This window comes from Drosophila persimilis, unplaced genomic scaffold (assembly GCF_003286085.1).
Source record: "Drosophila persimilis strain 14011-0111.01,24,50 unplaced genomic scaffold, DperRS2 tig00000191-arrow-pilon, whole genome shotgun sequence".
Classification (NCBI taxonomy): Eukaryota; Metazoa; Arthropoda; class Insecta; order Diptera; family Drosophilidae; genus Drosophila; species Drosophila persimilis.
The window spans coordinates 14,418,882-14,441,730 of NW_020825298.1; the positions used below are offsets into that span (position 1 = coordinate 14,418,882).

The 22,849-nt window shown below is 44.5% G+C and overlaps 4 protein-coding genes and 1 long non-coding RNA gene across 9 annotated transcripts in view; 4 read left to right on the forward strand and 1 right to left on the reverse strand.

The window, feature by feature from the left end:
* The window catches only part of LOC6589865 (stathmin), a 75,432-nt gene extending 60,554 nt beyond the window's left edge, over nt 1–14,878 (forward strand). For 2 of the 5 annotated variants that reach the window (XM_026988493.1, XM_002014171.2), the window contains exons 3-7: nt 12,179–12,348; nt 12,438–12,623; nt 12,686–12,832; nt 13,497–13,652; nt 13,795–14,878. In XM_026988493.1, the coding sequence (XP_026844294.1) occupies nt 12,179–12,348; nt 12,438–12,623; nt 12,686–12,832; nt 13,497–13,652; nt 13,795–13,881 (746 nt within the window). In that variant the 3' untranslated portion in view covers nt 13,882–14,878. Of the gene's footprint in view, nt 1–9,559; nt 10,137–12,178; nt 12,349–12,437; nt 12,624–12,685; nt 12,833–13,496; nt 13,653–13,794 lie in introns of those variants that run through there. The other 3 variants (XM_026988491.1, XM_026988492.1, XM_026988494.1) reach the window with 3 other exon arrangements.
* On the forward strand, nt 6,266–8,777 carry LOC113565628. The gene is made up of 2 exons (XM_026988150.1): nt 6,266–6,281; nt 6,407–8,777. The coding sequence occupies exon 2, from the start codon at nt 6,408–6,410 to the stop codon at nt 8,775–8,777; it is 2,370 nt and encodes a 789-aa protein (XP_026843951.1). The 5' UTR covers nt 6,266–6,281; nt 6,407.
* Nucleotides 14,879–16,940: 2,062 nt separating the features above from the next.
* On the forward strand, nt 16,941–17,626 carry LOC6589864 (actin-related protein 2/3 complex subunit 4). Its single transcript, XM_002014170.2, has 2 exons — nt 16,941–17,492; nt 17,550–17,626. Exon 1 carries the CDS (start codon nt 16,985–16,987, stop codon nt 17,489–17,491), a length of 507 nt encoding a protein of 168 aa, XP_002014206.1. The 5' UTR covers nt 16,941–16,984; the 3' UTR covers nt 17,492; nt 17,550–17,626.
* LOC113565777 (telomerase Cajal body protein 1 homolog) lies at nt 17,600–19,529 on the reverse strand. Its single transcript, XM_026988896.1, has 3 exons — nt 19,501–19,529; nt 18,563–19,436; nt 17,600–18,507 (listed from the first exon to the last, which is right to left on the reverse strand). Exons 1-3 carry the CDS (start codon nt 19,508–19,510, stop codon nt 17,667–17,669), a joined length of 1,725 nt encoding a protein of 574 aa, XP_026844697.1. The 5' UTR covers nt 19,511–19,529; the 3' UTR covers nt 17,600–17,666.
* LOC113565778 lies at nt 18,464–20,651 on the forward strand. The gene is made up of 4 exons (XR_003408786.1): nt 18,464–18,516; nt 19,789–20,118; nt 20,200–20,319; nt 20,376–20,651. It is a non-coding gene; the product is annotated as an uncharacterized LOC113565778 (long non-coding RNA).
* The last annotated feature ends 2,198 nt before the right edge of the window (nt 20,652–22,849 follow it).

The following is a 22,849-nucleotide window of genomic DNA, read 5'->3' on the forward strand; positions in this document are numbered from 1 at the left end:
ATCCCTGTTCGTCTGCATTTCTCACTTATCTACTTGCAACAACTGTCGGCCGCTGTAGTGGTCCCAAAGTTTTCATTATTATCAGAGAGAGGGAGGGAGAGGCAAGGGGCACGTGGAGGGGACACACGCGCGCGACATCTGTGTGGAAACTAAATGCCAACAGAATTACAAAAGCAGCTGTCGCTGTCGTTGTAAATGTATCTGTATCTGTACTTATGTAAATGATGTTCTATGCAGTGGAAGTGGCAGGACTATCTTCCCGCTGGTCTGCTATCTTTTGTACCACAGATTAATCCATAAATTGTGCCTATCTCCCCCTCTAGAAATTTTCACCACAATTTCTCTTACTAATTGCTGTTTTATTTTCCTTTTCTCTTTGCAGGTAAGTTTCCGCACCTTAAGCCCACAAGTTGGCCAATTTGCACCCGGGGGGGGAGAGGAAAGTGCTCAAAGACTGAGCCTCGATGAATCATCATCGTTTGCTTCTGCTCGACTCGAGCGGCGGCTGGCTGGCTGGCTGCAGGGAAAACCATTAAAACTACAACTACATCAGAGGCAGCAGCAGCTGCAATGCCGCTTTTCTTTTAGCCCCGTTTCTGTTTTTGCTGTTGTTGGGCTCTGAGCAGCTTTCGGTGGCGGCGCAGTAGTTTCTCCTGGCAGTAGTTTCTTTTTTCAGCCCGCAGACTTTCGTCGTTGGCGAACCCTCGAACCCTCGACCCTCGATGGCGATGGCATTTGGGAGCCAATCAATGCCAATGTGCCTGCCTGTCGTGCGAGTCACGTGCTCGATTTTTCAGTATTTTTCTGAGGAAAATGGCAACAGAGGTAGCCCCCCTCCCCCCTCCCCCCACCGCGCCACCGCTGCTGTGGCTGGGCGTGGCATTTGAAAATGAAATGCGGTTTATGTTTGGGCTTTCCATCGTCCCGATGGTCTGTTGTTGAGCCTGAGCTTAATAGGGGTCTTATTGAGCGAGCAGTTTCTTGCCCTCGAGCAGAGTACACTGCACGAAATGGTGGGGAAGGTTGACGAGCCAGACCCTCAAGGATTACCCACCACCCATGGGGAATCCAAGGACCGTACTGGGAACGGTTTTCTCTGAAATACCTTTCTCTGAAAAATTCGACTATTGGAGAATTGGAGATAGAGATAAATGTGATTTGTTTGTAAGCCTCCGACATAGATATAGTGATCGAGTGGTGGTTCTTCCGAAACGGGTGCAGATCGAGTGGTGGCTCTTCCAAAGAGCGTGTGGATCGAGTGCATTCTGTGGGACACCATGAAACATTCATGGTTCTGGGAGTTCGAGCTACCTTTGTGGTGGAATATTCAGTGCATGAGCTTGGGTACTCTTCGATCAAAGTTTTTCCTTTGTGTGTACGCCAAAAATTGCTCCTTTTTGGATTGCAGTGTGGGGGAATTATATTTTTTGTTGGATCTATTGGATCTGTGGGGCACAATGAAAGCTAGTGTTGCACTGCTTTCGTCTTCAGCCTTCTTTTCTCAGAACATTTGAGCTTATTGAATTGTTGTCGCAGTAAATCAATGGCGAGTGCCTTGTGCCTTGTACCATTCCGTAACATAACTGAATGCACCGTACCGTTACGTGCTAGAAGAGGGCGTTCACCTTGCTCCGAATTGCCATTCACAACGAGATCACTCGAACCAACAGCTGACGACGCAAGGCAACTGTTATTCTAACTCGAATAACAGCTGCAACACTCTTTCTGTCTCGCTCTTTGAGTGTGCCTGAATCATCAGCTGTTTTGGAACCGCCTCGACCTGCAAACGAAAGCAATTAAGCCGCACAAATCGACAAGGGGATAGAGAGAGAGAGAGAGAGAGACAACCAGACGACTGTCGCCGGCGACTAACGGCGCGCCGGCAGCACATGCCAAAAAGTATGCTACACGACAAAAATTAAAACTACATTTCGCTCAAAGCTAACGGCAGGAAGGAAGGAACTACTACTCTCGTGTGTGTGTGTGCATGATTGTGCCTGTCCAACATTTCTGTGTCGCTTGTAGCTTGGGCTTGGGCCATCATCACAGTCCTAGTCGCAGTCGCAGTCGCAGTCCCACAGAGTCACTCCGTTAGCAGACTGTCCGTTCAGTTGTTTAGCGAATTCCTGCGAGTCAACAACTTGCAACAAAAAAATAACAGAGCCAAGGATTATTTCAGCAATTTATCAAGTTCAATTCGATTCGATTCGGTTTGTGTTTGTGTCTGTGTCTGGAGTTTGGAGCTTGGAGTCTGCGATTCACAATGGTGGCCATCCATTTGCATTTGAATTGTAAGTAAACTTTGGAGTTCTTTATCGTGGAAAACTTTGATGTAAGAGCTTCAAGCTGGGTACCCCTGGCGCCCACATTTACTATGAATGAAGCTATTATCTAACTGTTTACCGTGCCTCCAAGAGGACGCCAGAGGAACCTATGCTTAAAACACCTCGATTCTCGGGGACTTTAAAACCACCTGAACACTCCCGCGATGGTTCAAACCCCCTACCCCCTATCCGGATAATTGAGTGCCATATTGGCCTATGCGTGGCCCCGCTGAGGGCCTAACCTAACCTAACTGTTTACCGAAATACCATTGCAATTAAACAAATATTCCAGTCTAGATACTATACCCGAAAGAGCCACCTTCTTCCCTTCCCTGTCGGGGAGGGCACAATTTCTATCCTTAATTGTTTCTTTGCCCATTTTCCTGATGCATATATGAAAATGGTTTCCATTGAAGTCTTGCCAGCCCAGCGGAAAAAACTGTTAATTGAACATGCATGGCACTGCCATCAAAGTTGCTGCCTTGACACATTCTCCACCAAAAACAAAGACCACAAGAGAGAGAGAGACAGAGAGAGAGGGAGCGAGACAGACTTTACCCTGGCACGCCCTGCAGCAGCGCAGGACAACACCTCCTTGGCCCCCGCAAAGGCATCAACTGCTGAGTCATACAAATAATTTAATTAAATGGAAATTAAAATGCTTTTATGAATATTAAGTAAAAGGCAACAGACGAGGCTCTTATGGCGTTTTTCCCCTCCCGTTTCTTTTGGGGACTCTATTTTTCGTGTCTTTGCCATTCTTTGCGACTGGGTGTGATAATTATTGAAAATGTTTCCCATCTGTCCTCTGGTGTTCTCTGGCGGGCGTGTGTGTGTGCGTGTGTGTGTACCCTTGTTGGGGCCAAAAGTTTTTATGCTCGAAATGGAACATTTTAAGCAAAAGTTTTTGGAGTGCTTCCAGCGGGGAAAAAGTCTTCAACAAGAATGTAAAGCCAACTTACGAGGAGGAGTACGAGGAAGAGTGCGAGGAGGAGTGCGAGGAGGAGTGCGAGGAGGAGTGCGAGGAAGCATACGAGGAGGGGTACGAGGAGGGGTACAAGTATATGCAGTATTTTTTAGACAACTTTTGAATATGCTGTGCAAGGCAAAAGGCGAATGGCCATAATTGGATTTTGGCTATTTCACTTCATTTGGCTAAGTGAATGGGAGCACAAAAACTCCAAAATGGAAAACATAATTGGATATGCCACTAAAATATCCACGAAAAAGACCGCCAAAAGTTTGAAACAGTCAAAAATATGCAACATAAATGGTGGCAATTTTTTCACGAATATTTTCCGCCCCAAAAATGTAGAATGAATGCATTTTTTTGGTATTCATGGATTATTTGGATATCTCTTTTTTTTTGCTGCGCTTCTACCAATCCACCGACAATCATCCCGATCGGGGGCACAAATAGAGATGTGGGGTTGATATTTGCTGTGTTTCTATAGAAAGATATCATCTACCATCGGCTATATCTCGTTGACAGAGTGTGGAACACCACTTGAATATCGACTTATCGACCCTTTCCCTACCTCCTAATTGTACCCCTTAAGAAATAACCGAAAATGTTGCCCAGCAATTAATTAATGAAGACAAACACGTTAGTCATTCAATTAACTTCCACAAAACCGCCAGCAATCCCCGGCGACACAGTCATTAAGTTGCCTTTCGGGCTGAGCTGTACTTCCTCCTTAGTCCCCGATTCTGGGTGATGTGTGATTGACTATCTCTGACGGCATGGCTTTATACTATGTGGGTGGTGGCCCTTTTGACATTTATTTTGCAGAGTCTGCAGATGTGCTGCCTGCCGCCTGCCGCCTGCTTTTTTGGGGTCTGATAAATCGCTTCCTTCAGCTCTCGACTGTCATAAGCAGGATTTTCGAGAGATATCCCCCGCCCCTCCCCCCCCTTTCGAATGAGGTTCATTGTGGGAGTTTATTAAGGCGAGCATACGGCCAGGCGGCTATCAACACTTTATCATGTCGTTCCAATTAAAATCATGTCAGATTTATAGCAAATTTTTGTGGGCGCCCCCACATAGAGAACCTTAGGCGGCAGAGGTCCGTCCTTCTTGATTTCATTTAGCACAAATTGTTGGCCAGGATTTTTAATTAAAAGCGTGAAATGTCAACGGCTCTTTTTATTGCAGCAGTGCCTCCAAAGAGGGGGAGGGGCTGTACTACATTAAGTACGAGCACATAAAATGCAAGTTGGCAAAACTCTCTCTCTCTCTCTCTCTCTTTTAGCAAAATATTTTAATTGAGGTCAAATGCTGTGTGGTGTGGTGTGTTCGGGTATGTGGATGCATTTTACGCTGCTTTAAATTTGTATAATGATGCTTATTATGTTAATGAGAGTTTTTAGTTGGGTCCTGCGGCCAAGAACAGCTTGGGTGTAGTGTTAACAAGCCCTGGGGTCCAAAAAATAAGCACAAGCAACGACCGCTCCTTCCCCCACGGACAAACCCGCGCTAAAAAGAGTTTGAGGTCCCGCCATATATGATCCAAGTCAGGTAAACAGGAACGGAAAGGATCAACTGATCACATAATCGAATCTTCCGACCAGATGCACCTGCGTTCGAAAACACCGCAACTTTTTGACACCATTGGGCCCCTAGTGCTGCAAAAGCTTCTAATCAATGACGTATCCATAGTGTAAATATGCTATTCGATAGCTTTTTCCTACGATAGCTACGATTCCCAAAGCCGAGTAAATCTTTTGTATAAAAACATGCAGGCGGACTTGATTTGGAATACCCACAATAATCTATACAATTTGTGGGATACAAAATGGTGCTTCCTTGCTTATTCGAATTACTGTCGACAAAAACCAAACATGTCTGTGCTTGTCACCGTTGCTTGTCTCCCAGCAGAACCGATTAATCGAACAACTCGTGTACTAGTACGGTCACACTGCCCACTGCGCTGCACCGTTCGCGTCAGTCTAGAAATGAAGTTTAAATCAATTTTAATGAAAAGCATTTTGGTAACGTCGTCTTATTGAATTGTTTCAATTTGATTTTCCTTTCTGATAAAATTTTGTGTCATAATATCTCAGCGCGTCTTGTTAAATTTTACATTCATATTTAGCAAATATTTGTCCCATAATATCTGTGAGCGCGTCTTGCCGGAGAAGCCGTTTTTTACAGAGGAAAAGCACAGGTACCCTCTATTCGGGCGGCATATTCGATTATTCTTGCGCCTTACAGCTCGTTTTGCACTTTGTGGATCGCCTTCTTTCGCTGTCGTCCAACTCGCTCGTCATTGGAGTCGGGACAAGCGGAGATAAATTAGCAAATTAAACAATAAGAAAGTATATTAAGTTTTTCAAGTGTCAAATCTAGTGAAGTTCCAAAAGACAAGTAAGTATGGACCTCTGCTTAAACGTTTTAATCTTTGGCAAAAGGCAGCCCACGTTTTCTGTGTTTTTTTTTTGTTTTTTTTGTGTGCCAGTCTGCGACAGACACATGCGGACATGCAGTACGGTTTTTGTGTGTGTGTGTGTGTGTGTGCGCTGCAAATGCTCAAGTTTCGTGTTTGTTTAAATAACATCGAGTTTCGGAATCAATCTGGAAGATTTGTATGTGCGCAAAGCCCAGCACGCATATTTTTTCTGCCTCTTTTTCGTGCGCGTGTGTGAGTGTGTTGTGTGTGCCGGCAATGCTGTCTCATCCGTGCTTATACATACATACATACATTCCACTCCACAATCCACACATATGTGTGCGTATATTCCAAGCGTTTTGGGATATTCTTTCCAGTAGGCTTTGCAAATGTCATCCCCTGCTTCTGGAATATGTGCGTAGGTATTTCGCACATCCAAAGGGCACTGCTGTAGGCACATACAATACATAAATTAGAAAACTAGACATTTCTGCGCAAAACAGACGTACATAGTACACACAGAAATATCTGTAATCCATCCAGCATTCATAATTCATAGCAATTCAAGGTATTACTGGTGTAAATTCTGAACGTTTGGGTGCCACTGCTGCCTTTTTCCAAAGTTTAAACATCGTTAAGTTCGCTCACAAAACATCAAGTCATCAACGAATCTCCCGCTCAATCCCCCAACAGAATGGATCACCGTCCAATACTAGAACTAGGCCCGTCCGGCATGATGGATTTAATCGGGTTCGAGGAGCCAGCCGTAGCCGATACGGCTGGATCGGATGCAGTGCATGTGCTGCCAGATCGTCACATTGGCTTTCCGTGCCGCCAGTGCCAGCGGGCCGACTATCGGGGACTTCGCCACTCGTGCTTTTTCTGCAAGGACTACCATCTGTGCGGCAATTGCTTCGCGAGTAACAACAGGCCGGAGTCGCCGCACCACAAATATTATCACATAATGCAGGTGTTCTACACCCGCACTGCGTACGAGCTGTTCTTTGGCGGGGAGCCCTACACCGGCACCGGGGATTGGCAGAGCTTCCAGTGCGCCCTGTGCCTGCAGCTGGGATTCACCATCCAGACGCTGTACCAGCACCTGCTGCAGTCGCACCGCGACCATCCCGACCACAGGGATTACCTGCTGATGACCTATTCGTACTACTTTGTCGACCGCTCGTCGAGGAATGCGGCTCCTACACCTCCGACCGCCGCTGATCAACCTCCTCCTGGATCTGTGGTGTTCCCAGACAGAGACGAAGACAATGTGCCAATTATTGAGCTTGAAATAATAAGAACGGCACAAGTAGAACCAGCAAGGAGCGCTAACCGTGAGGCAGCCGCAGCCTCATTCAGAGCCGCTGCCAGATCCGCTAACACAGCCGCAGTCAGAGCCGCTGCCACAGCCGCTGCCAGATCCGCTGCCACAGCCGCTACCACTGCCACTCTCGCTGGCGCTGGGGCAAGCAATGATGAAATGGAACAAGTGGCGCGTGCATTACGAGATGTGAGGGATCGGCTGCGAAGTCTGGACCCAAACAGCGATTCATACGAAGCGCTCTGCACGGGACTGCTGATGCGGGCCCGCTGCCTGCACGAACTGTATGCCCTGAGCAGCAATACAGTGGGTATTGAATCCGATGTCGATCGCGTAACTCGCCAGATCGAGCGGGATGCGTTTACGCGCCTATATGGGAGTCAGTCGACTTTCGTCCTAGGCGAAGTCCCATCGCCAGCAGCCTCATCTGGCTTGGTTCCACTCATCCGGCAGCAGTGGCCTGCAACTGCACCACCAGTTGCTGGTGGTCGTGCCGCCGCTACGCGTCGACCAAGCCCAGAATTTGTCCATCCATCGTTGAACTTCCCCCGCCATCAGTCCGGCAATCAGTTTGTGCCGATTTCATTCCGCGGCAGCCAAGCCTCCGCAGCGGCACGCTACGAGGCCCTCAACCACTACGCTATCTTACGCGGCACTCATCAGGCTGAACGTGGACCCCATGGCGTCCAGGCCGGTGTGCCGATAAGAATTCCCACGAGCACACAGACCGCGGTGGCAGCACCACCACCACCACCACCAAACACGGGCACCGCCATCACAGAGCTGCCGGTTGACGTTGCCGAGCCGGACCCGCCAGAGAATCCAATCGATAAACTGGATCTCAATGATGGTCGTTTTTTGAGCTCGAGACTGAAGGAACGCTTCGAGAAGATGCCAGAAAATACTGAAGAAGAAGGAAAGGTGGCCAAGGCCCGCCTCGTCGACGCTGTTTTTTGCTCCATGCTATCGGAGAAGGATCTCACCTCAGTGCCAGTTGATTTGCTCTTGATGCAGGAGATGGGCTCCACTGCCTCAACTACTGTGGCTGCCAACGAACCGAAGCCCCTGGAGGAGCCACTGACCGTTGCTTGTGGCGCGGAAGAGGGCCTCAACCAAGTGCCACGTTTGATGCAGTTGGCCCAGAATGCCATCCGCGCCCCTGAGTTGGCAGTGGATCCCATGATAAAGTATTTCAATGGTCTCGTGGACTATAACAACTGGCTTGGCCGTTTTACCATCTCCGTGAAAGCAAAGAAAGGAGCCACAGAGATCGAAGCTAAGGAAGAATCCAAGGAACCAGAGGCCCAGCCAACATCCAGCAACCGATATCTAGAGAACATACTGCAGATCAGTTCATCGGGCAATAACGGTCAAGATGGAGACGACGGCCCGAACGATCAGAATCCGATTGCATTTATTGATAGAAACGATGGCGATGACGAAGACGACGATAGCAATGACGACGATAGCAATGATAGCAAGATGGGCAACTATTTTGCCAACGATGACGATGATAATGGAAACATGGCGGATAACGATACCAATGATGATGCGAGCAACACCTATCCCTACGAGATTAATATTTTTGTTGATCCGGAAGGACATAATCAGCAGCCAGTGGACAATCTGCCAGCAGCTCCAGACATCATTGAAGGCGAGTTGTCCGGGTCCGAAGTATCTTACGACGATGATGATGATCTGTACAATGAAGTTTACGATTATGACTACATTTGGGAAGATTGAAGTAAAACGGAACGAAAGCAAGAGAGAACGCAGGACAGGAGAACGAAGGAAAACAATACATATGTACATATAAAACATATAACAATACTGATTCTGAAACAGAAAAAATAGCACTTCAAAACATATAATACTCCACCATTTCAAAGAAATATTCACCTTAAAGAACACTTGTAACATTTAAATTGTACTGTTGTTATTGCCAATTAAAATGAGTTCCTTTCAAAATGGAATGTCAAGTCCGTAGAGATCAGTCCAAAGAAGGCTTAAACTCTTGGTCGGAATCCACGGCAGTCCCTAATTCTCTTCATAGCTATCTCTATAGGCTATAGCAGGTAGCGAAAAGTAGTTTTATTTCGGAGCTTTGGAGGAATCTGCAGATAGTACAGATCTACAGTATTATTCAATGGGAGTCCAGATTTGTGGTTAGCTTTTCGCTTCCCTAGATCCATATCTGCCTTTTCAGATAAGCACAGAGCTGCGATAGCTCCTACGATTACATTGTCATTGTCTCCTCGTTAGAAGTAAACAGAAATATCGAGCCAAGCAGGCATTGCCATTCAATTCGTTCGCAGAGTTGCTTCGTGTCGGAATTCCTCTCAATTATCGTAGAAATACCGACATCGCAACATCGAAGCGCAATAAATATACAAAAAGCAAACAAATTATTAAAAAAAATTCATTTTTGGAACCCTTCTCCGATTGTGAAGTTTATATTTTTCTAAATACAAAAAATAATCAAGAAAAAAAGACAAATACGCAAGCAAATTGTTCCGAAAAAAAGGGAAAGAGGAAAAACGCGTGCGTTGATATTTTTTCGACTGTGAAGTCTTTTGTGGTGTGCGTGTGCGTGTGCGTCTGCGCGTCGAAGAATGTCTTCCGATTCCGATTTTCCGGTGTTGCACCGCAAGTGCTTGGGCTGCCCCGCCCTGGGCGATCTTGGACGTTGGTACGAGTGTGTCGTGTGCGGCACTCAGATCACACTATGTGGACCCTGCTTCGACCTGGGCAAGAACCGCGTCAGCCCCAAGCACAAATACTACCACCCGATGCGTGCCCTCTACAATAAGAAAATGGCCGACATCTACTTTGGCGGCGAGGTGTTGGTGAACGGCGAGGCTCCGCAGAGCTTCCAGTGTCCCTTCTGCGATGATATGGGCTTCACCGCCGAGGAGTTGGCGGTCCATGTGCAGGAGAAACACTCCAGCCACCCGGATGCCTCTGCATTGATAGAAATATTGGAGACCATGTCGAATGGCTACATGGGCTCTTTCGGTGGTGCCCGTGCAGACCATCTTGCCATGGAGGAGCAGCCATTGGGTGGTCTGCAGGTTCCCATGGATGAAGAGGAGGATAAGAAATGTGAGTAGAGTGTAGAGTAGAGTAACGGATGGACCAGTTCTTGCAGGTCTTCTTCCCATCGACTCTCGACCGCAAAAGCCACTTTGGTAAATTGCTTTGGCAGATTTCCGAGCCAAATGGCTCTGGTCAGGGCGAAGAGAATGGTTTTAAAAGGGTTACGGAATCCTGAATCTGAAAGTTAAATGAAGATGGCTTTGCGCTGTTGCCCCTCCCTCCCCCCTTCTGTGGTTTGTGTGGGCGGAGGAGGCCCATCAAATCTGTCAGCCTAATAGACTTGACTCAACACTTGACCTGGTCCAAGACATCATTACTCAGAGCCAGTGGGCACGCACACGGGGGCACTGGGAGGGAAAGCGAAAGCTGAAAGCTTAATGCTGAAAGCGACCCCAAAAGCGAGTGTCATGATTGACAGTCGGACAAATGGTAGGACTAACCGACCGACCGACAGACGGACGGACACCTACTCGAATAATGGCAAATTATGTGTCAACAGCAATCATCCGGACACCTACGCAGCAGTCCGCTGTCCCTTTGCTCGAAGTAGATGGTATATTTTGGGGTAGGTACACTAGAGGGGGAGCGCTTCGTCCATTTATTGTGGGGGAAACGTATATATTTTTGTTTTGACAAATAATTTTCCACTTCATTTGATAGTCTTGCCCTCGGATTCGTCTGCCCTCTGGTTAAACAAAAGCCCCGTCCCCGATGTCAGGGCGTTGGGTTTCCCAGGGTATTTTGCTGATTTGCGCGTTGTTTGTGATTTGTTCTCGGGTTCCGTCTTGGGATTGCGATACTCCAATGTTGTTTAGGCTTAAGATATATTTATGAAGGAGCTATGGAATGATTCTAGATTAAGAGGGGATTGGAAATGGCACTTTCGGTTCTAGCAAATGTAATTAGTTCCTGAAAAATGCCCCATTCCTAATTCGATTTACTTTAAAAAGAATCTTTAAAGAACCCTTGAAACGAAAACTCCCAAACTGCTGAATAATAACATTTTCACACTTGCCGCTGCTGGGCAAAGTGCATTTTCCAGTGCATTTAATTTTAATAATTGTTCCGTGTGAAAATTCGCATTTTATTCGGTTTTCTTTGCCGCTTTCATGCGCTGCACTGCTCGCACTGCTGCTCCGCGTGCGTGTTCGTGTGCGTGTCCGTGTGTCCGTGTGCGCATGTGTGTGGCACCATTCTGCCCGTCATTGTCAGCGAACGACTTTGCCGGATTTCTCGTTTCTCGTTTTGTTTGGCGGCGCTTACATGAATTATGGTTTGCTCTCGGAAAAAGTGTGAATATGTCCTGGAGGCAGTGGCAGAGGCAGAGGCAGAGGCAGTGGATATTTTGCACGTGTGCGGTGTTGCATGGGCATCGGAGAGTGCAGCGAGGCTCGGCCATTAATCAAAATGCGCTTAAAAAGTGCGGTGCCCCAACTGTGAATGCAAATATGCAAAGCCAGAGATCCAAAAACAAAAGTTAATGGATATTGGGGTGGAGAAGAGACTTTTCCCAGAATGCGCTTAACTCTGAGCGAGTGCTCTGCCACTTCAATCGCTTTAACTCTTAATACCTTCATCATCGCCATCTGTGAAAAGAGCAAGGGTATATCGGACCCCAAGTTGCTTCGATAGAGGTCCGGCCTTCTGTTTGTACGAAAGCTTGGTTCTTAGAGATATGATCCACTATTTAAAATCTATCTATCTATAGCTTTAGTTGCGAATCTGACAACGACAACCCAACCCAACCCAACTTTTGGCTCCCTACCCACTGTCGTATTCCTGCACTTTTTTGGTTTTTGGTCACGGCTTTTCGACCTTAAATGCGAAAAGTACACACAAGACGCACAAGTAAGAGGGGTAGGGGGAGGGGGATGGGGTGGCAGTGCAAAAATGATGTCATACGAGCTGCAGAGGGTGGCTTAAGGGTGAACTGGAATTTCCCCCTTCGACCGACCGACCACAACTTTATATTTATAGCAGCCCCCCCAATGCACAAATATTGAATTTCTTTAACGGCCCTCCATCTCCCGCTTCTCTCTCGTCCACAGCCACTGAGATTCGCTGCCAGGAGAAGTCCCGCGGCGGACTGAGCTATGAGGTCATTCTGGCCGAACCGGCACCCAATGTGGCCGTGCCCAAGCGTCCGGTCACCCCCGGCAAGAACGTCAGCGTGGAGGAGATTGAGCAGAAGCTCAAGGCAGCCGAAGAGCGTCGCATTGTAAGTAGAGTAGAGTAGTCCGTCCCCCATTTCGCTTATCCCTCACGGAATCGTTGCCTTAACAAAACGAATTTGTTTGCCTTTCGCAGTCTCTGGAGGCCAAGAAGATGGCTGATATCTCGACCAAGTTGGCCAAGGTGGATGAGGCCACCCGTAAGAAGGATGAGATCACCAACGAGTTCATCACTCAGACCAAGGAGCAGTTGGAGTCCAAGATGGAGCAGCACGTGGAGAAGCGCGAGGCAATCATCAGTGACATGAAGGAGAAGCTAAAGGTTTGACTTCGAGAGATGCCTTCCATGCAATTCCTTAGCTCATATAAACTCTCTCCAAACAGATTCACGCTCAGGAGATCGAAAAAACGCGCGAGACCTTGGAGCAGCAGAAGGCCAATGAGCAAAAGGCCATCGAAGAGAAGCTTAAGATCGCTCAGACCTTGCGCGATGAGAACATAAAGAAGATGCTCAATCGCCTCAAGGAGCATGTGAGTGTGTGCATACGTCGGACAGCATGGCTTGGAAGAGAGCTCCTCTTGTGTAGATGATTTGACCTTAACATCTAGTTCCTTTGATCTGTTTGTAGTTGCTTGACTTAGAAGATAGAAGTAGTACATTTGTACAAGCGAAATTGACGAATATTCAATTGAAATCTATGTGAAATCTCAATCAGATTCTATATTGGAACAAGAGTTTATCATTGTCTATGGAAATTGCATAATTTAAACTCGAGAAACTCTAGGTCTTAATAAGCATTTGATGCATTTCATGTATTTGTACGATAAACATACCAGTATTTAGTTCTTATTCATCTATAATTGCATTAGGGAAAAGGAAGTTGACCACTTCTGCTGCTTAAACCATTAAGACTAAAGACTAACCACTAACTACGTTCAATGAAAGAGTTCTCCAAACTATTCAGAATCTTTGCTAGATAAATTTCATATCATCAGTTATAGCTGAATGGGACTGCTTTTCCATTGTCTTAAACCTATTACTTTCACCCAAGTAACCAAAAATATCACCAGACTTCCACCAAATCTTTTTTTTCGTCTGAATATCTGTGTACTGTAAATGTGTATATGTGTTTGTGTTTCGGATCATGTGTATATATAATTTTTGTTTTCATTTCTCTTATATCCTCTCATATAGAACACTGTCAAAATTGCCGAGATTAAATCACACCAAGATCAATTGGAAACACAAAAGCTAGAGGAGAAGGCGCGCATATATGAAAACAAATTGTTTGCCGCCGAGCAGAACCGCGAAAAGGAGATACAAAAGAAAATTGAGAAAGTGCAAAAACTTGTACGTTTGTTCCCCCTCTTTTCCCATCAACAAAAGCAACCCCGCATATGCCTTATCATTTGAGTAGCAGTAGATCTCAAGATAAGAATCTCTGCAAGATCCAAACCCAACTAATTATATCCTTTCCTTATGTTATTTGCAGGAGCGCCGTGCCGAGCTCGTGCGCCAGAATAAGGCCCAGACCCAGGATATGGATGGTCAGCAGAATGCCATCGCCTCGTCGGGTTAGATGGGCTGTGCCCTCCACAGAGCGTAGACCGTCATTACTTACTGCAGCAAAAAAAAAAAAAACAAAAAAAAAAAAGGAAACACTACATACACCAACAACACGTATTTAAGCAAACACGAAAACCAATACAAAGGCAGCAACAAATTTGCTTCAAGAAAATTTCAAGTATTATAAACGACATAGAAAGACGAGCAGGGCATATCGAATATCTCAAGATTCCGCTGAGCGAGATGAGGCCCAAAAAGATATTGCAACAACAACCAGCAACATTTATTCACAAAACTTTTCAACAAAACAAAAAAAAACAAAAAAAAAAACACAAATCAAGGCAAACCAGATATACTATATAGCAACGGCAAAAACGATGCAAAATCAACTTAAACAAATCTATAAGAAAAGAACATAACCTTTTCAAAATATGTTTGCTTCATTTCGAATTTCTCGTTTTGCGTTTGTTCCATTTGATTTTTAATTCTGTTCAACAATTTTAAAAACTTTCAAAGCTCTTGTATTGCTGCTGGGCAAACTGATTATGCAGTGGCTCAAAGGGGGCTCCCTGTATGCAGCCGCATACTCTGCAAACGTTGATGAGGCCTTCAATTAAAGTTTTTGGATTTCCTTTGTGCAGAAGAAAGTCTTCAAATTCCTGACTTCAAATCGGACTTCGTTCAAAATCATATTAGGGGTAGAAAAGGCGACCATACCTGCTGCGTTAATTTTTCATCCTGTTCCCCATCATTTTTGGCTCCCCTTTGATGCACGATGCGAGCGTGTTCCCCCAACAGCAATTTTTTAAACTCCTTCAGAGCAAAAATTGAACGAGAAATTCGCAAGAAATGTATTTTGAAATAATTTGCAATTGCAAAAACACAACAGCCATACAGAAAAATCACTCATTTTGCCTCGAAACATTTGTTGTACTGCTATTTGCCAGAAATCCAATATTCACAAGATCTATCATTTAAATAAATATACATTTTTTTGAATACGTGTATAATTTGAAGTAATTTTTTATTTATTAACATATGCAAAAAACACAAAAAAAGAGAAAAAAAGAAAAACAAAAGTTGGAGACAGTTCGACACTAACAATTAAAGATTTATATAAGTTTCGCATTTTCTATCTATAAAATAAATGTCAAACAGAAAAAAATACATAAGAAATGCTTATAAAAACTAAATAAAAAAAGAAATCAAATACAAAGTAAAACAAAACACTGCATTTTTGTTTCATTTACAGACAACATAAACAATATAAACACAATTTAGGCATTAACATAAAGTAAAATTAAAGTAAAATATATAAATAATTATATGTGGAATGATATGAAAAAGCATATTTTGTCTAACGTCGAGTTATATTTAGAGAAAGAATGGCGCAGGTTTTTGGCCGGAGCATGGGTTAAGCGAAATTTATGGGGGGATTATAATACAAACGGAAATGGAAAATTTAGGCAAATTTTGTTTGCAGATGCTGCGAATATTTTCCCCAAACTTTGTTTTGCACAAGAAAGGGCGCTGAATTTAGCTTAAATTTGAATATCTCTCTCATACGGTTATAAATGTGTAATACTACGGCTACTATAACTGAATATATATTATATATATTATAAATGCAAGACAACTATACGCACAGAGCCCCAACAGCAACCCAGACACGAGAAAACTTTCCAGACATTCAAAAGAAAAGCTAAGGAAACTTGAAACACGAAACCCACATTGCAAGTGCATCAATACAATTGATAAAAATGCTTCGATATTTACTCAATTTATGATATATTACTAATATAAATGTGTAATCAACTCCAATAATCAACCGAACAAAATTTTTGTATGAGAAACCAAGCACAGAAATGAACGAAACGAAGGTTACATTTTTCAAATCAATGTTCTCTAAATAGTACACATAAAAACAGAAATACGACAGCTTGCGAAAATGGTTTTTATAGTTTCACGCATAACTTAACATTAAGTTTACATAAGCAACTAAATAAATGGACGATAAGCAAGCAAAATACTTATAAATGAATGTATAATAAAAGTGCATAATACAAATAAATGAAATATTTATAATTGGTAGAAAATGCGTTTTCTCAATGTTCAGAAATATTTCGGTGTGGAACTTTAATTAACTTTGATTATTTCAAATTTCAATTTTTAGCGGGCAGCGCGGTAATTCTACACATTCATATCGATAGCAGCTGCACGGTTTTCTAATCGAACGGTCACACCAGTATTTGCTGTATACAATGTCCTTTTTAGCTCAACAATGTCCCTTACATTCCATACTCACTTACGTTTTCTTACGTTTTATGCTGCTGGCAACATTCAATTTGTATGGGCTAGACTCATCGAGCAGCATTGTTCCACAACATTTCGCGGATTGAGCAACATTTAGCATACCCTGGCAAATGGATATTATAGAACTGAGAGAATTTTTGTCATCTAGTGCACCAATAGAGGCCAAAACTAGTCAGTTTCTGTTTTAAAGGTATTTCAACGATATTTTGAAGGTTTTGGTCTTCTTACAGAACCCAAGAATGGCTATCGGGATCGAGATATATATACAAGACCCTAATCATATGCATTAATATGTCCAAAACACAACAATCTGAGATCATTTCTATATTAATTACGTTTTAAAACAGTTTCTTCATATTATATTATCCAAGTAGGGTATACCTGTGCCCAAACTCACTTACGGCGCATTAAATACTCACTTACGTTGCCACTGTTTTTTTGTTGGCCTTTTTTTTAACCTTGTTTTCTACACTATACAAAAAATGAGAGTACTTAAAAGTAGTCAATCAGGTAGAAAATTGATTCACTAATCGGATAAAATTATGTGGGCATGGCTAAATGTGCTATATAGTTGGGAATATTCGACGGAAGATCGAAAACGAGGAATATGTAAAGCAGAACTTGAACTCGTCAGTATATTTACGGTATATTTTTTTAATGAGGCTGTATGTTTCGGTATCTTTATGAGGGTCGGACCACATTTTATCAGTCCGCGGTCACACTTTTTATGATTCACAACAAATCGCAGAAAATTAAGTAAAAAGTGAATTAAACATACGATTTAGCAACAATAAGCATATACAATGGCCGCCACATTGAAACCCTATCTTACCGCCGTGCGGCACTCGCTCACCGCCGCCATGTGCCTGCAAGATTTCCCCTCCCAAGTGGTGGAGCGTCACAACAAGCCGGAGGTGGAGATATGCTCCAGCAAAGAGCTGGTGCTCACGCCCATTGTGGTGTCCCGCAACGAGCGGGAGAAGGTTCTGATTGAGCCGTCGATCAACTCGGTGCGGGTGAGCATTGCCGTGAAGCAGGCGGACGAAATCGAGAAGATACTGTGTCACAAGTTCACGAGGTTTATGATGCGCCGCGCCGAATCCTTCGCCATATTGCGCCGGAAGCCCATCGAGGGCTACGACATTAGCTTCCTCATCACTAACTGTCACACGGAGCAGATGTACAAGCACAAACTGGTGGACTTTGTGATTAGTTTCATGGAGGAGATCGACAAGGAAATCAGCGAAATGAAACTGGCAGTGAACGCCAGGGCTCGAACATGCGCCGAGGAGTTCCTCAAGCGGTTCTAGAGTGAGTTATTGTTTCTGTTGAGTTTGAGAGACCCTAATCGGTGGATTTACTTCGCAGGTGGAAACACAGAGGTATGAACTCACGCATTTAGTATTTCCAAGTGGATTCAAGAATAAAGACGGCTTTTTTAAATATTAGCTCAATTTATTAAAAACATTCTGGGGCACTGACCAATCACAGACCTTGGCCGCACCACCACATCACCACGGCATTCTCATAGATCACTTCTTGTGGCTTCTCCTTCGACTGCTCTTGCTCCACTGCTCCTGTGCAATCCAGAACGCTGTCATTGACACGACCATCGCTGCCAATGAAATGATATTGCCCCGAGCTAGAGGCCAGGATTGGAAGCGTCGGGTGGAAACTAGCTCCATTGCAGCAGTCGTTGTGGAGTGGAAGAGCAGATACTTCGCCATCGCCGTTCATATCCCAGACGTTCAGAGCACCCTGCGTATCGCCGCTGGCCAGCCATCCCAGGTCCGGCGTCAGATCGAATTGTATGCGCTGATTGGTCTCCACATTGCGCTGGTACTCTTCCAAGGGCTTCTTGTAGTTCCTCATGTCCCACTGCAGCAGCTTTTGGCATTTTCGAGCGCCACTGAACAGCTGCCATCCCGCAGAACCTTCGGCGTACTTTAGTTGGGTAATCCCTCCCTTGTGGCCACCCAGCGTAAAGAGCGGTCCCTGCTTGGGGCTGCAACGGAGGTCAAAGTGTTGGATATAGCCATGCCAGTTGCCGCAAGTCAAGGTGTTGTGGTGCTCCGTAGTCTGCGCAATGCATGAGATGGCAAACTTTACTGGATAATCGTCACAGAGGCGGCCAGGACGGCTTGTGTCGAAGATTTTAATGCATCGCTTATAGCCCGCATAGATCTGCTGGCCATCGTGGGAGAAAGCCAAGGATATGGCGGCCATTACTTCGTCCACGGCATCATAGCCACTGTAACTGCAGCGCAGCTTCCCATCGAAGGCATCCCACATGTGAATGGGTTCGTGTTGCCGTGTGGCGAGCCAGCTAAAGGAGGTAACTATGCATTATATTGCCTTGTAGAAGGAATCGATGTACTCACAAACAGCTATCTGGTTCCTGGCTATTCATATGCGGATACCACACGCAGTCATAGACAGTGCCACCTTCGGGCACGTGCACTGCAGGCACAAGATTAGTGAGGCCGCGCTCCTGCGCCACTGTTGTGGCGGTGTACAGGTCCGGGGGCAGTTCCATGACGTGCATTCCATCCAAATGTATGGGAACTAGCAGGCAGGTGCCATCGGGCGACCAATAGCAGCCTTTAGTGTAATGCTGAGCCGCGGCTGAGGATTTCCAGCAACGCCGCCCTACCTCTATAAGTTTATTCTTGAAATACTCCAGTGGAGCAATCTCTTCAGCTTCCACTGCCACAATCTCTGTAGCTTTTTCTGTCACAAACGGCTCGTTTTCGTTGGCTACAACCGGCTTGTTAACGTCCAACACAATCAATTGATTGCTTTCCGGCACAATCGACTGAATTTCAGGTTCGTCTATAGTGTCTTCGAGGTTTATGACGGATTCACTCTCCTCTAAAGTGGATTCTTCATTTAGTGTGGTCTCCTGCATACTTGTGTCTTCTTCCAGCGTGGTTTCCTCCTGCACGCTGCTCTTCTCTTGAATGCTGCTCTCTTGCACGCTGATCTCCTTATGCATGCTGCTCTTCTCTTGAATGCTGCTTTCCTCCTGCACGCTGATCTCCTCCACGTTAATGGACACATCCATGTCCTCATTGGGCCTGGTGCTAGCATCAAATTTTTTTTTCAGTTTGCATATCTCCGCCTCGGTTAAACTGAACGACAAATCCGCGCTTGATGTCACCATTGTGCTGCTGAAACTCACGTTGTTATTCAACAGCGCTGCAGATAAGTCCTGCTCCTCCACGTCGCACATGCTGGTGCTTAGATTGGAAGCCGCTGTAAAGGTTTTTGTTGGTTTTAAAGTTAAAAAACAATCATCAACATTTAAAATTCCACTTACAATCGTCCATCGCATTGTTATTGCCGCCAGTGTTCAAAAATAATGCAGACATCGCGTGCCCGATACAAGCTAAGAAAGCCACATGGTGTGTGACGTAGAGAGGGTTGGGTTGCCGGGTCTTGGTTTAATAGGCCGGCACACTGAGGTGCTGAAAAAACCAAACAAGCAGTGCTGGGTAGGGTAGAATTTCATAAACGTTCCATAAGTGGCCGCTGGCTAATTGTGGCGCTAGACAAATGTAAAATATATATATCAACTATTCATGGGCATGAAAACGATTTTTTCCAGAAATCCAGATCGGCTCACAAATAACGGAGGAAAGAAGGATGTTCCGATCACAGGGAACCATCGCACGCCTTGGAGTCCTATCCACGGATCAAGGACATCAGGAGGAAATTAAGGATCAAGGATATTTTTCCTGTCGAGTGGCGGAGAACTCGCCATTAGGCGTGTCGAATTATCTTTTCCGAGGATCTTCCCGATCACGGGATGGAGAAATGGAGAAAACCGGATATACATATATGCCAGAGAAAATATCCTTGATATCCTTTCATTACTGACATCGCCTTCCCACCTGCACCACGGATTACCACATCCTGGATTCCTATCTATGACTAGGTAAGTTTTCCTTGTTTCCCCTATTCATCTTTTCCATTGACTATTTATTTCGTTGTTCTCATATTTTGTTATTCCCTCCAGGTTATTGGCTCAGACCAGGGACCAGCGATCCACGGCGGAATTGTTGGTTCACGCCTCGGTAAATATTGGTCACCATTCATTCGCCGCCGAATAAAACGCTGCGCTTCAGCTTTGAGACGCGTAAGTTAATCAGTATATAATTTTGGATATATTTTAAAACATGTCTTCCTTCACAGAGGACTTATGTATGTACCCTACGCTTTGCCACAAACCGAGTCCAGACGGAGTCCTATCAAAGTATCCCAGCCAGACAGAATCGTATCCCAGCAGGACGAAAGCACACCCCTTGCAAAATCCGAGCCTTCGTCATCCTTCTACCTTGTCATCGACAACCAGGACTTTGACTATGGCAACCAAGGGAGGGGCTACGCAGACTTCTAGATTCTGGAAAGATCTCGTTGTTGTTAGGTTTAAGGATACACGTCTATATACTAAGATAGTAGATATAAATGTTTTCCACTTGTTTATTTATTTGTACTAAGTTAAGTTATAATTAATAAAACTGTTGTAAAATCATCCTTGCTGTATCCTGTATCGGGGAAACTATCTCGATTGCAAAAAGGCGTGGCACGTCCAGATCGGTTCACAAATGGGGAGAAAACTAAATATTTTTTATTGGAGAAAATGTCCTTGATCCTTGATAAGGACTCCATAAAATCAGGAAGCCGTCGCACGCTCAGATCGACCCATAAATGGCGGAGAAAACTAATATTTCTGATCCTTGATATCCTTGGTCCTTGAAAAGGACTTCATAAAATCAGGGACATTTTTCCGATCACAGGAAGCCGTCGCATGCCCAAATCAGCCCACAAATAACGGAGAAAACAAAATTGGCTTAGAACTGTCTTTTAAAATGTAGTTCAAGAAATTGCCGATGGGGGCGCCACCGTACAAAGGGAAAAAACCTCCCGTCAAATGGCCAAAATCTGGATGGGATACCAGGCGAACATAAATCAGCAGAAGGTAACTGAATTTTTTAAAATTTGTGGCCCCCTAAAGTATGCTGCGAAATTTTTTTGCAATTGCTGCAGTTGCTTGCTGCTCATTTCTGTTCGCCTGGTATCCCATTCAGATTTTGGCCGTTTTCTCCGGTATTTGTGGGCCGATTTGGGCGTGCGACGGCTTCCTGTGATCGGAAAAATGTCCCTGATTTTTCGAAGTCCTTTTCAAGGACCAAGGATATCCGGGATCAAAAATATTCATTTTCTTTGCTATTTATGGTCCGATCTGGGCGTGCGATGGCTTCCTGTGATCGGCAAAATGTCCCTGATTTTCTGAAGTCCTTATCAAGGACCAAGGATCAAGGATATGTACTCCAGACATATATATCTTGTTTTCTCCCTTATTTGTGGCCCGATCGGGACGTGCGACGGCTTCCTGTGATCGGAAAAGTGTCCTTGATGTGATGGAGTCCTTTTCAAGGACCAAGGATATCAAGGATCAAAAATATTCATTTTCTCCGCTATTTATGGTCCGATCTGGGCGAGCGACGGCTTCCTGTGATCGGAAAAATGTCCCTGATTTGATGGAGTCCTTATCAAGGACCAAGGATATCAAGGATCAAAAATATCAGTTATCTCCGCCATTTATGGTTCGATCTGAGCGTGCGACGGCTTCCTGTGATCGGAAAAATGCCCCTGACTTAATGAAGTCCTTATAAAGGACGAAGGATTTTATTATTTAATTTTGTCCGATTTGTGCCCCAATCTGGGCGTGCTATGGCTTTTTGTGATCGGGTGAAAATCCTTGACTCGGTTGAGTCCTTATCAAGGATCAAGGATCCTTGACCAGCAAAAAATGTAATTTTCTTCCTTAATAATAGACCCTTAATAAAGTCCTTGTCAAGGGTCAATCCTCTTCAAGGATCAGGGATATTTTTTTTGTACTCCGATCGGTGTGTTGCATGGCTCGAAAAAAAATACCTGATGGAGTCTTTATCAAGGACTTTTTCCCCAGTCATATATGTTTTGTTTTCCCCTAACTATCCCTCAAACAATACTTCTCAAATTTGATATTTTTAGTTAAATATTTTTTATTTTCGTTTAAATTTATGTAAGCATGGATGTATTTAGCCTTTTTGTTTTTCTATAAATATGTAATATAATTACGCATATAAGAATAGGCTAATTTATAACAATGAGCTTATATGTACATATGTATATATTTATGGTATGTACATACTGCATATAATAGTAAATACACATCTTGGAGATTGATAGTATCAAAATCTTACAGCTATCTACTATAACAATATAACAATAACAAAAAAGATATAAGTTGAAAATCTGCAGGGCTTCTAAGCGATAGATAATGAAGCGTGCGCACAGCGAGCGTGTATGGGTTGTTGGGGTAGTCCTTCCAAACTTTTCTTGTACGAAGTGGATTCTGCGCCAGCTGATCTGTTCGTCTTCAAATTGGAGTCCAGACAGGTGCTGTCCGACTGCCCTATGCGTCTCTGAGTAGTTGGCTGCCGGATCGGCATATTGAGCTGTGAGGAACAATCAAAGATTAGCATTTGAAAAAACGATATTCAGAAGGAAACTCACCAAAGTAACCCAGTTCTATTCGTTTCTCAATGTCTTCTAGGTCCACATCCTCGATATTGCCCATAGTTCCAGGGATAGAAGTTAGCGAAAAAGTCCTCCCCACG